The 13397-nt window shown below is 38.1% G+C and overlaps 1 protein-coding gene across 3 annotated transcripts in view; it reads left to right on the forward strand.

Annotated features, from left to right (window-relative positions):
- Positions 1-3715, forward strand: part of LOC147331486 (A-type voltage-gated potassium channel KCND3-like) — a 97387-nt gene extending 93672 nt beyond the window's left edge. For all 3 annotated transcript variants that reach the window (XM_086293839.1, XM_086293837.1, XM_086293838.1), the window contains one exon: positions 1632-3715. In XM_086293839.1, coding sequence (XP_086149965.1) covers positions 1632-1869 — 238 coding nt within the window. In that variant the 3' untranslated portion in view covers positions 1870-3715. The remainder of the gene's footprint in view (positions 1-1631) is intronic.
- Positions 3716-13397: the final 9682 nt, after the last annotated feature.

Genomic DNA, 13397 nt, shown 5'->3' on the forward strand with positions numbered 1-13397 from the left:
AAACTGTTTTATGTGTGCAAGCATTAATCTTTCACTCCAAAACACATCTCTGGGGGTACACTTTGAAGTCCCTCACTCGACTCTAGACATTTAATAGATGGATCTGAATAGGCAATTGTCAACATTAATCCAGCTGCATTTAAATAATCTAATTAAATAAAATATATCTTTGAGAAAGTAGTTATACTTTTTAACTAGCAGAGTACATTAACTTTTAAAAATGTCATTTTAGTTTTGTACAGCTTTATTACACAAATTCCTCTCAAAATAAAAGGTATTTTAAGGACTCACATGTTTCATATTTTACTTCTCAAATGCATCACTAGATACACTATATGGACAAAGGTATTTGGTCACACTTCTTGGTCTCTGGTTCCAGGTGTTTTCAGTCCCATTGCTACAGATGTATAAAATCGAGCATTTAGACTTCTGCCTTCACAAACCTTTGTGAAAGAATGTGTCGTTCTAAAGAGCTCAATTAATTTGAGCACGGTACAGTACTAGGATACCATTGTTGCAACAAGTCTGTCTGAAATATCTTCCTTTCTAATATTCAACGATAAACTGTAAGTGGTATGCAAATTGCAAAGTGGAAGCATTTAGGACCCACGGCAATTCAGCTACTAAGTGTCAGATCAAGTAAAGTTACAAAGTGCTGAGGCACACAGGGCTTAAAACTTACCAATGCTCTGCTGACTGAATAACTGCAGAGTTCCAAACCTCCGGATAGCATAGAAACTGTCTGACGAGAGCTTCGTGGAATGAGTTTTCACGTCTGGAGAGCAGCATGCGAGCACAATGCCAAGCGTCTGCTGGAATGGTGTAAAGTCCACTGCCCCTGGATTCTGGAGCAGTGGAAATATGTTCTGTGGAGTTCCAGGCAGAATGACGGATTAGTCTTGGTTTGGCAAATGCCGGACCCCTCCTCCACCGAATTTTACCTTATAGGGTTGTTTATTTTTAGGATTGGTCTGGTCTGGTTTGGACTGATCTATGCTTCAGTGTTGAAAAAATCAGTTTGGGGAAGACCCTTTTCTCTTCCAGCATGACTGTATCCCAGTGCGCAAAGCATGGGCCATAACATTATGATCAGCTGATAGTGCTGAAGACCTTGAGTGACCCACACAGAGCCCATTAAACACTTTTGGGATGAACAAGAGTGGAGATTGTGAGTCATACCCCTCATCAGTGTCTGACCTCACAAATGTTCTCCCGGTTGAATTGGCAAGAATTCCCAGACACACTTCAAAATCTTGTAGAAAGTCATCACAGAAGAGTAGAAGCCATTATTGCTGCAGAGGGGAGACCATTTCCATTTTAATGCCTATGAATTTATAATGGGATGTCATAAAAGCTCCTGTAGGTGTAATGTGTAGGTGGCCCAGTACTTCTGTCCATAAAGTCATAAAGTGTTGTTTTAAAGATTTTTTTAGGCATAAATAATAAAGCTGACTGTGAGTGCAGTTAACTGATAAAACTTTGGTATATAAATTTCTCCAGAATCTTCATTTCCTGCCCAAATTTACAAAAACATTATAGAAATTACAGAACATGTTTTGCTTAAAAATGATATGTAATTACATATGCAATGTTTGTACTAGACATTAACCACATTTAATTATATTTAACAGCCGCTCCAACCTCAACCTTAAAACTGACGAGAGCAGCAGGATCAACTGCAAAAGTGGCCAGATCACCACAGCCATCATCAGCCTCCCAACACCCCCTGCTTTAACCCCTGATGGAGACGGGTTCCACGGGCCCCCACAGCGGAGGCCGCCCCAACCTCCAAGTCACCCACCACCCTTGAGCATTCAGACCACAACAAGCTCAGCTGGCGCCAACATCATCAAAGTCTCGGCTCTGTGACTGTGTGGCTGAAAGATGTAACTCATCCCACCAGGGGGAAGAAAAGCAGAGGAGGAAGCAGGTAACACTACATTCATGGACGTACCGTGTTCCCTAATACAGGGTCAGTGAGAAGAGAGGTGTACTCCAGAGGACTCACCAGTTATGGAGACATTATTGAGGTAGAGGACTGTAGATATGTGACCTGAGAATCACGCTCGTGTCATGTCGTGTATGTACTGTAGATACGATGAGAGCTGCTGCATTTCTAAACGTTTCCTACAGCAGTGGAGATGGTGGAAAATAACTGATGATATTGTGCAACTGGCAGAAACATCAACAAACCCTGTTGACCATCACAAATTCACAGTAAATTTGACGTGAATTCACAGTGAAAAAGAAGATTTGTTGGATTAAATACTGAAGAACAAAGCTGTTGAATCTGATTGGTCATGTTTGTGTTATGTGATTGTCTATAGTATTTTGAGAAACATAAACTGTTTTAGTTTAAAGTCGCCATGCCTGATGCTGCTAATATCATCCCTGAAATGTGTATTTCATTTGTTGCAGACTGGAAACAGCGTTTCTTTGTTTTCGTTGGATAATTGTATCGATACATTATGTTGATTCCTCAAACCAAACTGTGATTTTAGTTGTATTTGAAAAATCCCACTGAATGTGGACTGAAGGCTGACGGTCGTCGTACTGCATTGAAACAGAGCAGTGGTTCTCAGCCTTGAGCTGACCGGAGAATTACTATAAAGCAAATGTGTAATTTAATGTTGAAGGATGAGGTTACAGTACATCCCATGAAAAGACCAAAACCAACCACTTGATTAGCTGAAATTCATTCATCCTAGTCTTAACTGTTTGTGTTACAAAAACACAGGAAAATAACTTGTTTTAAATAATTTTCTCCTGCAGATTAATATATGTGTTGCAGTAGTTTGTACAGCAGAAGGACAATGTACATGAGGGTTCTGACATGTTAATGTAAAGAAGAAACAAGCCATGCAGTGAAACAGTGATAATAATAAAAGGTATATAACATTGCATATTTTGGGAGGGGAAATACTACAACATTTGGTTTCAGTACAACAGCAAGTGTTAGTAAGGCCAGGATACTGAATAACATGATTGTATCGACAGTGTCCCAGAATGAAGTATCGTTTATGGCTCAGTCACACTACAGTAAAACTGTTGCATTCAGCAACCGATTGCAGGTAGTTTCAAAAACTAATTGGGTGCCCAATTTTGATCCTAAGGTGATTTTGTAGGTTACCTGCTCCGTGGCAGCCTGTGTCCAAACAGTCTGACTCAAACTGACTCCAGTCACTCTCAGACAGACTGGTTAAAGCTTGCAAATAATTGCCGTCTAATTTATAAATGTAGACAGATTGCCAACAAGTAGCAATCAATCTGAGTCAGTCTGTGCAGGACTCATCTGTGCCTCATCTCTTTGCAGTTGATTTTAACACAAATTGTTGCCAACTGCTTGTATTCCTAAATAAAAGCAAAGCTGCATCTATATCATTTCGCTGTCTTGCAGCAACCATCACATCGCTATTTGTGGAGAAATTTCTGTTTTGAGTCTATGAGGTTGTAACTGGACTCTGAATGTAAGTAGTTCATTTAAATTTCTGTTGAGTGTAAATTTCTGTGTATGTAGATAGCAACAGATTTGCAACAGACAGCAACAGATTCACAATTTGCCAACTGGAGCCCCTTCTGTCACAAACTGACAGCAAACTGAAGACAGCAACTGGGGTTGCAGACCTGGTCCCCATCTTTGAAAAAGCCATTTTGAAGGAAGCAAGATTCCAAGTCAACTGCACACTCTCACAATATCTTTGGTGTCATGCTCTCCAAGCACTCTTTCCTGGTGTCACTGTAGCAATTTCCAATCTTAATAACACCACAATTTAATTTCAAATATCAAAAATTATTTTCAATTTTTTTTTCACAACTTAAGATTGGAAATCGTTGTGTTTGCACAGATTCACTTTGATCGTCTCTTGATTTGCCGGTTTTAAATCACTGCATTTCACCTTTTTTCCTGCCATTGGCAACATTGGGGAAACTTTACAGATCAAATTAGGTCACATACATGGCATGAATTGATAGGATGTTTACATTTAAATAGCCATCATAAAAAAATCGTAATTTTTTGTAACTAAAAAATAAGGTTAAACTTTATTTATTATAAAATACCTCTCACAGAACACCTGTAGTACCTACTGTGGGTACAAGTGGGCTGCAGCCCAGACTTTGAGAATTACTGAGCTAGGTTAAATTCATTGTTACATTGTTGCCATCTTATGGAACAGAAACAGAGAATATTGCCGGGCTTATCCTGACAAACAACCTACAAAATTCATATTAAAAAATAAATTGTGGTTAAGTGCTTGTATGAATTTGATAGCGCACTGACGCTTTATGCCCACTGCTGCCACTCACGTTGAAGGTTGAGCAGGACACTGAAATGGAAAATAATACTGTGCATGTTCATCATGAATGTTTGGGTATTGAATGCCATGAAGGTTGAGCACCACTCGACCTGGACAATTACAGGACGTAACGTATTCGTGTTCGGTTCGGCATTATAAAACTAAAACTAAAACGAAATCCGCTGAATATTTGAAAATATTTTAAGTGTAGATAAAATACCCAGAGCTAAAAAATTATTTGTTTTTTCAGGTATTCTGTCTTACCTTAAAAATTTTAGTTGATTTTTTATTTTTTACTTTCTTTTTGACATATTTGTAGCCCTCTGTGTCTTCTCTAAATGTCTCTGAAAAGATGTGATTTCACTGATGACTTGAAATATTTGTGTGCTGTTCATGAGACACTAAGCACAACTCATATCTTCTCAAATGTTTAGAAAAATAAAATAACTTAATCCACTTAGTGTTTTCAGTGATTTCCACCTTAAACATGTTTTTTTTTTCTTACATTAAATGTGTTTATCTTGAAAGCCAGTTAAACCAATATTATACCAGCTTCTGAGCAGGATAAACAGCACATGTGAGTGACCCTGGAGTTGGCATAGTTTTGTCAAACTGCTGTTTTTAAGGTCAAAAACAAACTCATTCTAAAGAATATGCAGCTAATAATTCGGTCAGTCTCAGAGATGCTCACAGGATGGCAGCAGAGATACTTTCTAACATTAAATCAAAATGAGCTGAGCCCCGTAGGACTGATTTCTGGCCTTACTCCTCACTGGATTATCATTTCTAGACCTACTTGCTGCACACTGTTGCACATTTGAAGTCGGTAGATGCGTGTTTGGAATAGTTTGTGCCAAGTGTGCTATAGTTATCTGTATCAATTATACAATGTGTTTATTTTTCTCTTGGTTTTGTTTGTTAACGTGGAACCTGAGGGACCAAGTGAGGTCTTTTTTTGCTGTACTGGTATTTTTTGTGTTGCATTTCTGTATTTTGTCACGTTTTAACAACGAGGTGAAAGTATTGTGTGAAAATGGTCACTTTTCTGTCCTTTGTAAGAACAACAAAGTAGTGGTATTATTTATGCTGCTTTACATAAACAAACCCTTTAGACACTTTTTGTCTCGTTATTGTTGGAAATATTGAGCATCTGCCCGGCCGTGGTGTTCATAAGCTGGATTTTGGTTACCATTAAAACAGTATTTACATATTAAGGCTTTTTTGCAGCTTCATAGACCACGTTCACCTTTTTTAAAAATGTATATTAAGAGAAATCACCTTTCTCACACCAGAGTGACTCATATATGAAGATTTTTGTTGTGATTATCTGATGGACTTTACTTCAAAGGCGTCGTTGAGGTCTGTTCTAAAAGTCTTGGCATTGCTGTTTGTGTTGTTTCTTATTCTTTTTATTTTTTGAACTGAGCTTTTTCTGTCTGTTTGCTGTGTGTACGGTATTCTGTCAGTTTGTTTGTTATAAGAACTATGAAGTGTCAGAAAATTAAACTCTGCCACAACAGTCAAACGCTGTCTTTCTTCTCGCTCCCGTCACCAGTATCTTTGCATAGAAATCTGCATTTTCATTTTGGTTTCATTGTTTCATTTTACACAGATTGAAATTTCAAGATGAGCCCAGTCTTGTTTAAATTTAGGAATAAATCACATCATCTCTTATATTTTACACTTAAATCTCCAACTCAAGTCGAGCTTTATAAAAGTGGAATTACTGACATAGTATTTCACAGACTTCAAGCAGAGCCCATGTATGCATCATACATACACAGACTTTTGCACACTATTCACTTCGGCACTGGCACAGTGACCCCACGTAAAGTCTGTAACTTTATGTGGTCTGCTACTTCATGGCTGACTTGCTGTGGTTCCACTTTGCAATAATACCACAGCTGATCATGTAATATCTAGTGTGGTATTACTCAAATGTAGTGAGAATGGCCTGTTCGGTCATAAATGTTTGTGAAAGCAGACTGCATAGCTATAGGACTGAAAACAGAGCGTCATGTGCCCGGATACTTTTATCCATTAAGTCTATTCAACCCAATATTCTGCAGAATCTTTTATTGTGTCAGTTACATTTATTTTGTTGTGAATAAACACCACATTTCTTCTTGTGACTATAAAATAGAGCTTTAAAAACCACTGAATGTTTGTTCATGTACGTTTCATATTCTCAAAAGCAGGATTAGCATTGCCAAAATGTTACACCCTTCAATATTTTACATAACCACAAACATGAATCTGTCTGCACATTAGTAAATGCCTCACGAGATGAAAGTATGAATCAGCCTTTGTAGAATCGATGCCACTGTGTTTACTAAACATATTGCCAAACACACATTAAATATTTTATCACCAAAACTAATGCAATATATTTAATGGGTAAGGTTGTAGGCTGTATCTAAGATCATGCGACCACATTTATTTTAATACAACAACGTTTTAATGTTCTTTTAATCTTGCAGAGTTTTAGCAGATACAGAAAAATTTTCATGTTAACAAATCTTTTAGTACTTGAGGACAAGTTTGTTTATTTTAATGCACTTCTTAGGATTTATTTGTTATAAAACAGCCAGTTACTCAGCATGTGGTGATTTTAGCAGGGAAGGTGCTTCATTATGAAACAAAATTTAATTTGTAGCAATCAGATGGTGTATTATTCAATGATAAAACTAGCCCAGTTAAGTAAGCACATCACTTAAAGCAGCAGACATGATAGGAATGCTTTGAAAAACAGAATTTAAACGCTGCATAAATTACATATCATATTACGTTAAAATGCTGTTTGAGTCATGTTATTTTTCTAAAACACCTCTTTCATGTGTGCACGAGTGTTTTGATGTCAGCTTACTCTCAGCCACAGGTGTGGTCTTGACAACCATTTGAAGCTTAATATTTGCCATTAGTGGTTGTGTGACTGACATCAGCACATGGAAGAACTGCATGACTCAAACTCAATGACTAACACTGCTTGAAGTAAACACAAACATACCCAACAAACACATCTTTACAAACCCGCTTTGAAGATATTAAAGTAAATGCCACTTCAGTTTTATGCATTACTAGTTTTGGAAGATTTTGCACTAGGTACAACTGTTGTGAGTTTAGACCCTATTTTCTGGTACCCCTAAATTTCAACATACCATCCATAAAAATAACTAAGTTATGGTAGCAATAATAGTGTATTTTGATATTATTTTCTGACTGATGTCTCTAATTTTATATATATTCTCAACTTGTCTATTGCAGAAGGTAAAGGTTACAAGGAAATCAGGTCTAAATGTCTAGTTTTCTTGCTGTCATGATGTAAACATAAATTAAAACATAAATTGTTAAATAGGACTTGTTTTGCTGCTGAAAGAGGATGAAGATGTAATTTCATGGGCTAATTTTAAACACATTTTATCTTAAAATGCAGGGTAATTGCTGTGATGTGAAAAATGTCTTCTGATGTACATCTGATCTTTAAATAGTGTCCAAAAAGTTAGCTAATGTATGCTAGATAGAGACCATGAGATAACTTTAGCTTTCTTATTCAGTAGTCTGGTGCCATGCTGCTATTTGCCAAGGAACTAATGTATTTTATTACTTTAATTGTATTACTTTAACAGTACAGTACAGCTCCAGTGAGTCAGAGGGATGTTGCATTTCAATGGCCAGCAGTATCTCATATTCATATCAGAATATTGTTATAAAGTGATGTATATCAGCCTTTAATTGGGTTATAAAATCTGTTTTACTGGTACATTCACTCTTTGGTAACTCCACAGAGACTAAGACAAAAGAATAAAGAGGGAGAGGGGGGAGAGGAAGAAGGAGGAAGACTAAAAAGAGATAGTCAGCAGAATTATTTTGAATATCTAAGCAGTGTGTTATACTGCTGTTAAATGCTGATCACCACCCTGCTCCTGTGAGAACTTAATTTATTCTCATGTTATTATTTTATTTTAATCCAGTGACTGATGATGTCTATGGCACAGTTTATAGAAACGTTTGAAAATATTAAGACATAAAAATAAAAATTGATGTTTCATTTCAAATTGCACTGACATCAAGCTGTTTTGGAAAAGTGACCTTTTAATGCTTGGATTGGAGAACTGAGAACGGAGCTGTGGAACTATTTGGACCAAATCGTTTGCAGATCATGATTAATTAATTTTAACCATGATTACCGCAAGCCCTGTAATTATCCATTTGAGCCTTTAGATGGCAGTGCACTAAAATATTTGGTAGACCATGCAGCACTACCAAATGGTTGGTTATCACAGTACATATTAGCCCTTAATTTAGACCCATTTAGATCATATGTAGTATAAAATGTAATCATTTTGATGTCCTTTTTATTAAACTAGATAAATCTTCCATGCTTTTTTTGCTAATTAAGACACTGATGTGTTCATAAAACATAATTCACATTTTAACAGTTCCCATTTTTGTGCAAACTATGATATTAAACTAAAGTAGTAATTGGGAACATGAAAAATGAAATCTTTCTACAGATAAAATCAACTTAAAGAGAAAAAGAAAATGTTATTCTGTGAAAAAAAAATGTCTTCTACATCCATAAGAAAAACATCACAATTACCACATACTAACAAAATTATGCAAGCACTGTTGTTACTGTTATTACGAAGTTGTGCAAGTTACAGAATCTTCTCACAAACACATCATTCATCAGCTCCTTTGTGTGCCGCGGTCCAAAGAAATAACCTGTCAGCTCAGAGCGCCGATGTGGTTTTATTACATGTCTTAGAACAACAGCTTTAAATTTCTACCGGTTTTCACAGTAACTGGCAGATATTACATCATCCCTGTGCCTGCTGTTTATAATGCAAAACATGAAAGCATGCATCTTGTGCAGTTCAGTAAAATGAAGTAACTTAACACACGGAGAGAACCGCACTCACACACACAATACCACCATTAAAAGACCAGGTGTATAATTTATTTGAGCTTTGAAGAGAGATTACTGGTTCTGATGGCACAGTTAACCCTCAGTTTACACTGATTGACTTCAGCAAGTAATTTTACATCTTATGTTTTGATAATAGTGGGATTTCAACCAGCGTAGGGGTTCTTAAAAACTATCAGAAGCTATTTGAAAGAAAAGATGATTAGTGTGATTAACGTCTGAGTCCTACAGGATTTTGCACACTGGCATGCACATGTAGAGAGCTTGTTAGCCAAACTTGTTCAAATGTTGTACATTTGGTTAAAGGCAATCCAAAGGCGCAACTTGTAGTAACATGTGCAGTAGCCTTTGTGTAGCTTTACACATAAGTGCTCTGTTTGAGGTGGTAAGCTGCTGGCAAAGCAACTATAGATATCAAAAGTCATCTTTCACTGCTTTCATTGCTAAACAAGTCTCTGGCCACTTAAAATGAAGAGATGCACATGATTGCATTGGACTGGATGGATGAATGGATGTGCAGTATGTTTTAGTTTCATGGTTTAGCTTTTGGTGTCTTATTTTCAGCAGAGCAGCTCTGTAATTGGCTTATTGTTCTGCTTTTTTTAATGACAATAAATCCACATACTGTTATGCTTTTTCTTTTCTCAGTGATTAAATTCCTTTTTGGCCTGAACGCAAAAACCAAAACAAGTCATCACAGTAAGTGAGTCACAGTGAGGATCATAAAACTTTCTGTGCTGATGTGCAGTTAGGCAGTTGCCGCTGTGCAGCCTGTGTTGCCGTGCTGAGTGATCTGAGGAGACGCTGCCTTATCTAGTGTATGCTCATGCTGACAGCTGGGAGGAAGTAGGCTCGTGAACAAGAAACAGTTGCAGGTCTGGATCACATTTGCTATGAATCTGCTTGATCACGAACCAGCCTGCTAAATGTTAAATAGACACATGTGTCATCATATCAGTCCTGAGGAGGACAGTACACTCATTCTCATATGAGTTTCCTTTAAAAAAAATTAGTTTGCAGGCACAAAGAAAGTTTGATGGAGTCATTTTTTTCCATGTGACTGAAACATTTGACTAAAGCTGGCATGCAGGAGAAAAAGTCCCTTTTAATCTGGTACTGCAAAAAAAAAAAAAAACTCTTAATGATGAGTGTTCTCAGATCATCCATCCATTCGCTTACTCTGGGAGGAAGCCACGCAAACACGGGGAGAACATGCAAACTCCACACAGAAAGACCCCAGAATGATGAACTCAGGGCCTTCTTGCTGTGCGACAACAGTGCTAACCACCATGCCACCCTGCTGCCCCCTCAGATCATTCATATAGAAATTTATTGGTTGAGATAATTTAATTTATTTTTTTATTTCTAATATACACTACTAGTCAAACGTTTAGGCACACCTTCTCATTTAATGGTTTTTCTTTATTTTCATGACTATTTACGTTGTAGATTCTTACTGAAAGCATGAAAAATGTGAATAAATACATTTGGAATTATGAAGTAAAACCAAAAAGTGTGAAATAACTCAAAACATGTTTTATATTGTAGATTCTTCAAACTAGCCACGCTTGGCTTTGATTGCTGCTTTGCACACTCTTGGCATTCTCTCGATGAGCTTCATGAGATCGTCACCTGAAATGGTTTTCCAACAGTCTTGAAGGAGTTCCCAGAGATGCTGAGCACTTGTTGGCCCTTTTGCCTTCACTCTGTAGTCCATCTCATCCCAGACCATCTCAATTGGGTTTAGGTCAGGTGACTGTGGAGGCCAGGCCATCAGGTGCAGCGCTCCATCACTCTCCTCCTTGGACAAATAGCCCCTACGCAGCCTGGAGGTGTGCTTGGGGTCATTGTCCTGTTGAAAAATAAATCCCCAACAGTGTCACCAGCAAAGCAAGCCCACACCACCTTCTCCTCCGTGCTTCACAGTGGGAACCATGTATGCAGAGACCATCCCTTCACTTTTTCTGTGTCGCACAAAGACACGCCAAGTGGAACCAAAGATCTCAAATTTGGACTCATCAGACCAAAGCACAGATTTGCACTGGTCTAATGTCCATTCCATGTGTTTCTTTGCCCAAACAAATCTCTTTTGCTTGTTGCTTTTCCTTAGTAGTGGTTTCTTAGCAGCTGTCTGACCATAAAGGATTCGCACAGTCTCCTCTGAACAGTTGATGTAGACATGTCCCTGTTACTGGAACTCTGTGTGGCATTTATCTGAGCTCTAATCTGAAGTGCTGTTTACCTGTCATTTCTGAGGCTGGTGACTCAGATTAATTTATCCTCAGCAGCAGAGGTGACTCTTGGTCTTCCTTTCCTGGGGCTGTGATGCAACAGTGCTGTCCCTGCAATTTTTTGTTGACATACAAGATTGTTAAAAGGCTTCAGAGTAAAGGGCAATCGTGGTTCAAGAGTTGGAAGGTTGCTGGTTTGAGCCCTTCTTGGACAGTCTGGGTCGTTGGGCAAGACACTTCACCCGTTGCCTACTGGTGGTGGTCAGAGGGCCCGGTAGCGCCAGTGTTCGGCAGCCTTGCCTCTGTCAGTGCGCCCCAGGGTGGCTGTGGCTACAATGTAGCTGCCATCACCAATGGGTGGATGACTGAATGTGTAAAGCGCTTTGGGGTCCTTAGGGACTAGTAAAGTGCTATACAAATACAGGCCATTTACCATTTAAAGTTTGTACACATGCCTGAAACTGGTACTCTTATCAGCTCATGTTAAATACACAGCAAAGCCAAACAATTACAAGCTTAGAAAGTCCCTCAATGCACATATTAAACAAATATGGATGACTGCTTTCTTCCATTTGGGCAAAATTTATCTCTAAAATTTGAAAAATCCTGTCCCAGAGTGATGCTGAAAAACTAGTTCATGCATTTATTACTTCTAGGCTGGTCTACTGTAATTCGTCATTATCAGGATCCTGAAAAGCCTTCAGTTAATCCAAAATGCTGGAGCAAGAGTACTGACTGGGACTAGAAAGAGAGACCATATTTCTCCTATATTGGCTTCTCCTGTTAAACCCAGACTTGAATTCAATACCCTGTTCCTTAAATACAAGGTCTTAAATAATCAGGCCCCATCTTATCTTAGTGACCTTAGTAACATATCACCCCATTAGAGCACTTCGCTCTTGTTCTGCAGACTTACTTGTTGTTCTTGGAGTATTTAAAAGTAGAATGGGAGGCAGAGCCTTCAGTTTTCAGGCCCCTCTTCTGTGGAACCAGCTTCCAATTTGAATTCGGGAGACAGACACTATCTCTACTTTTAAGATTTGGCTTAAAACTTTCCTTTTTGCTAAAGCACATAGTTAAGGCTGGATCAGGTGATCCTGAATCTTCCCTTAGTTATGCCGCAATAGGTGTAGAATGCTGGGGGATTCTCATGATGCATTGAGTTTTTCTTATTCAGTCACCTTTCTCACTCACTATGTGTCAATAGACCTCTCTGCATTGAATCATTACTTGTTATTAATCTCTGTCTCTCTTCCACAGCGTCTTTTATCCTGTCTTCCTTCTCTCTCCCATAGCAGATGGCCCCGCCCCTCCCTGACCCCAGTTCTGCCGGAGGTTTCTTCCTGTTAAAAGGGAGTTTTTCCTCCCCACTGTCACCAAAGCTCATAGGGGGTTGTTGGGTTTTTCTCTGTATGTGTTATTGTAGGGTCTACCTTACAATATATAGCACCTTGAGGAGACTGTTGTTGTGATTTGGCATAGTAAAATAAAATTTAATTGAACTGAATTAGAAAGTGTTGTTAGGACAATCGTGTGTTCACTTTTAGATCAATAGAGTGTTTTGAAAGTTAGTCATCAGGACTGTCTAGACAATATTTTGCATTATGTCAGTCAGAAGGAGACATAGATGTTTGTGAAATCACAAAGAGGCTTTTAGTAATCTCACAGAAACTGGATTCAACACTGTTTCTCAACACTCCCTCCAGATTAGAGTGAGGGCGGTGAGGATCACATCCTGTATCTGGAATAGGTTGCTCTTTATTGTTATTATTAATTGAAAAATCAATGCAGGTCTAAATCTGCTGTCAAAATGACACTGAACAGACACAGAGTAATAAATCTGCTGTAAAACACAGAAGAAGACTCTGTTATCATTTCCAGACACTGAATGTTTATAAAGAATATGAGAATAAAACATACAAGTCAGTTAAAGCTCTTCTCTCA

This window comes from Aulonocara sp. 'chitande type north' Nkhata Bay, linkage group LG5, assembly GCF_057382095.1.
Source record: "Aulonocara sp. 'chitande type north' Nkhata Bay isolate Kocher_YH1m ecotype deep benthic linkage group LG5, A_spYH_male_GT1.1, whole genome shotgun sequence".
In the NCBI taxonomy this organism is placed as follows: domain Eukaryota; kingdom Metazoa; phylum Chordata; class Actinopteri; order Cichliformes; family Cichlidae; genus Aulonocara; species Aulonocara sp. 'chitande type north' Nkhata Bay.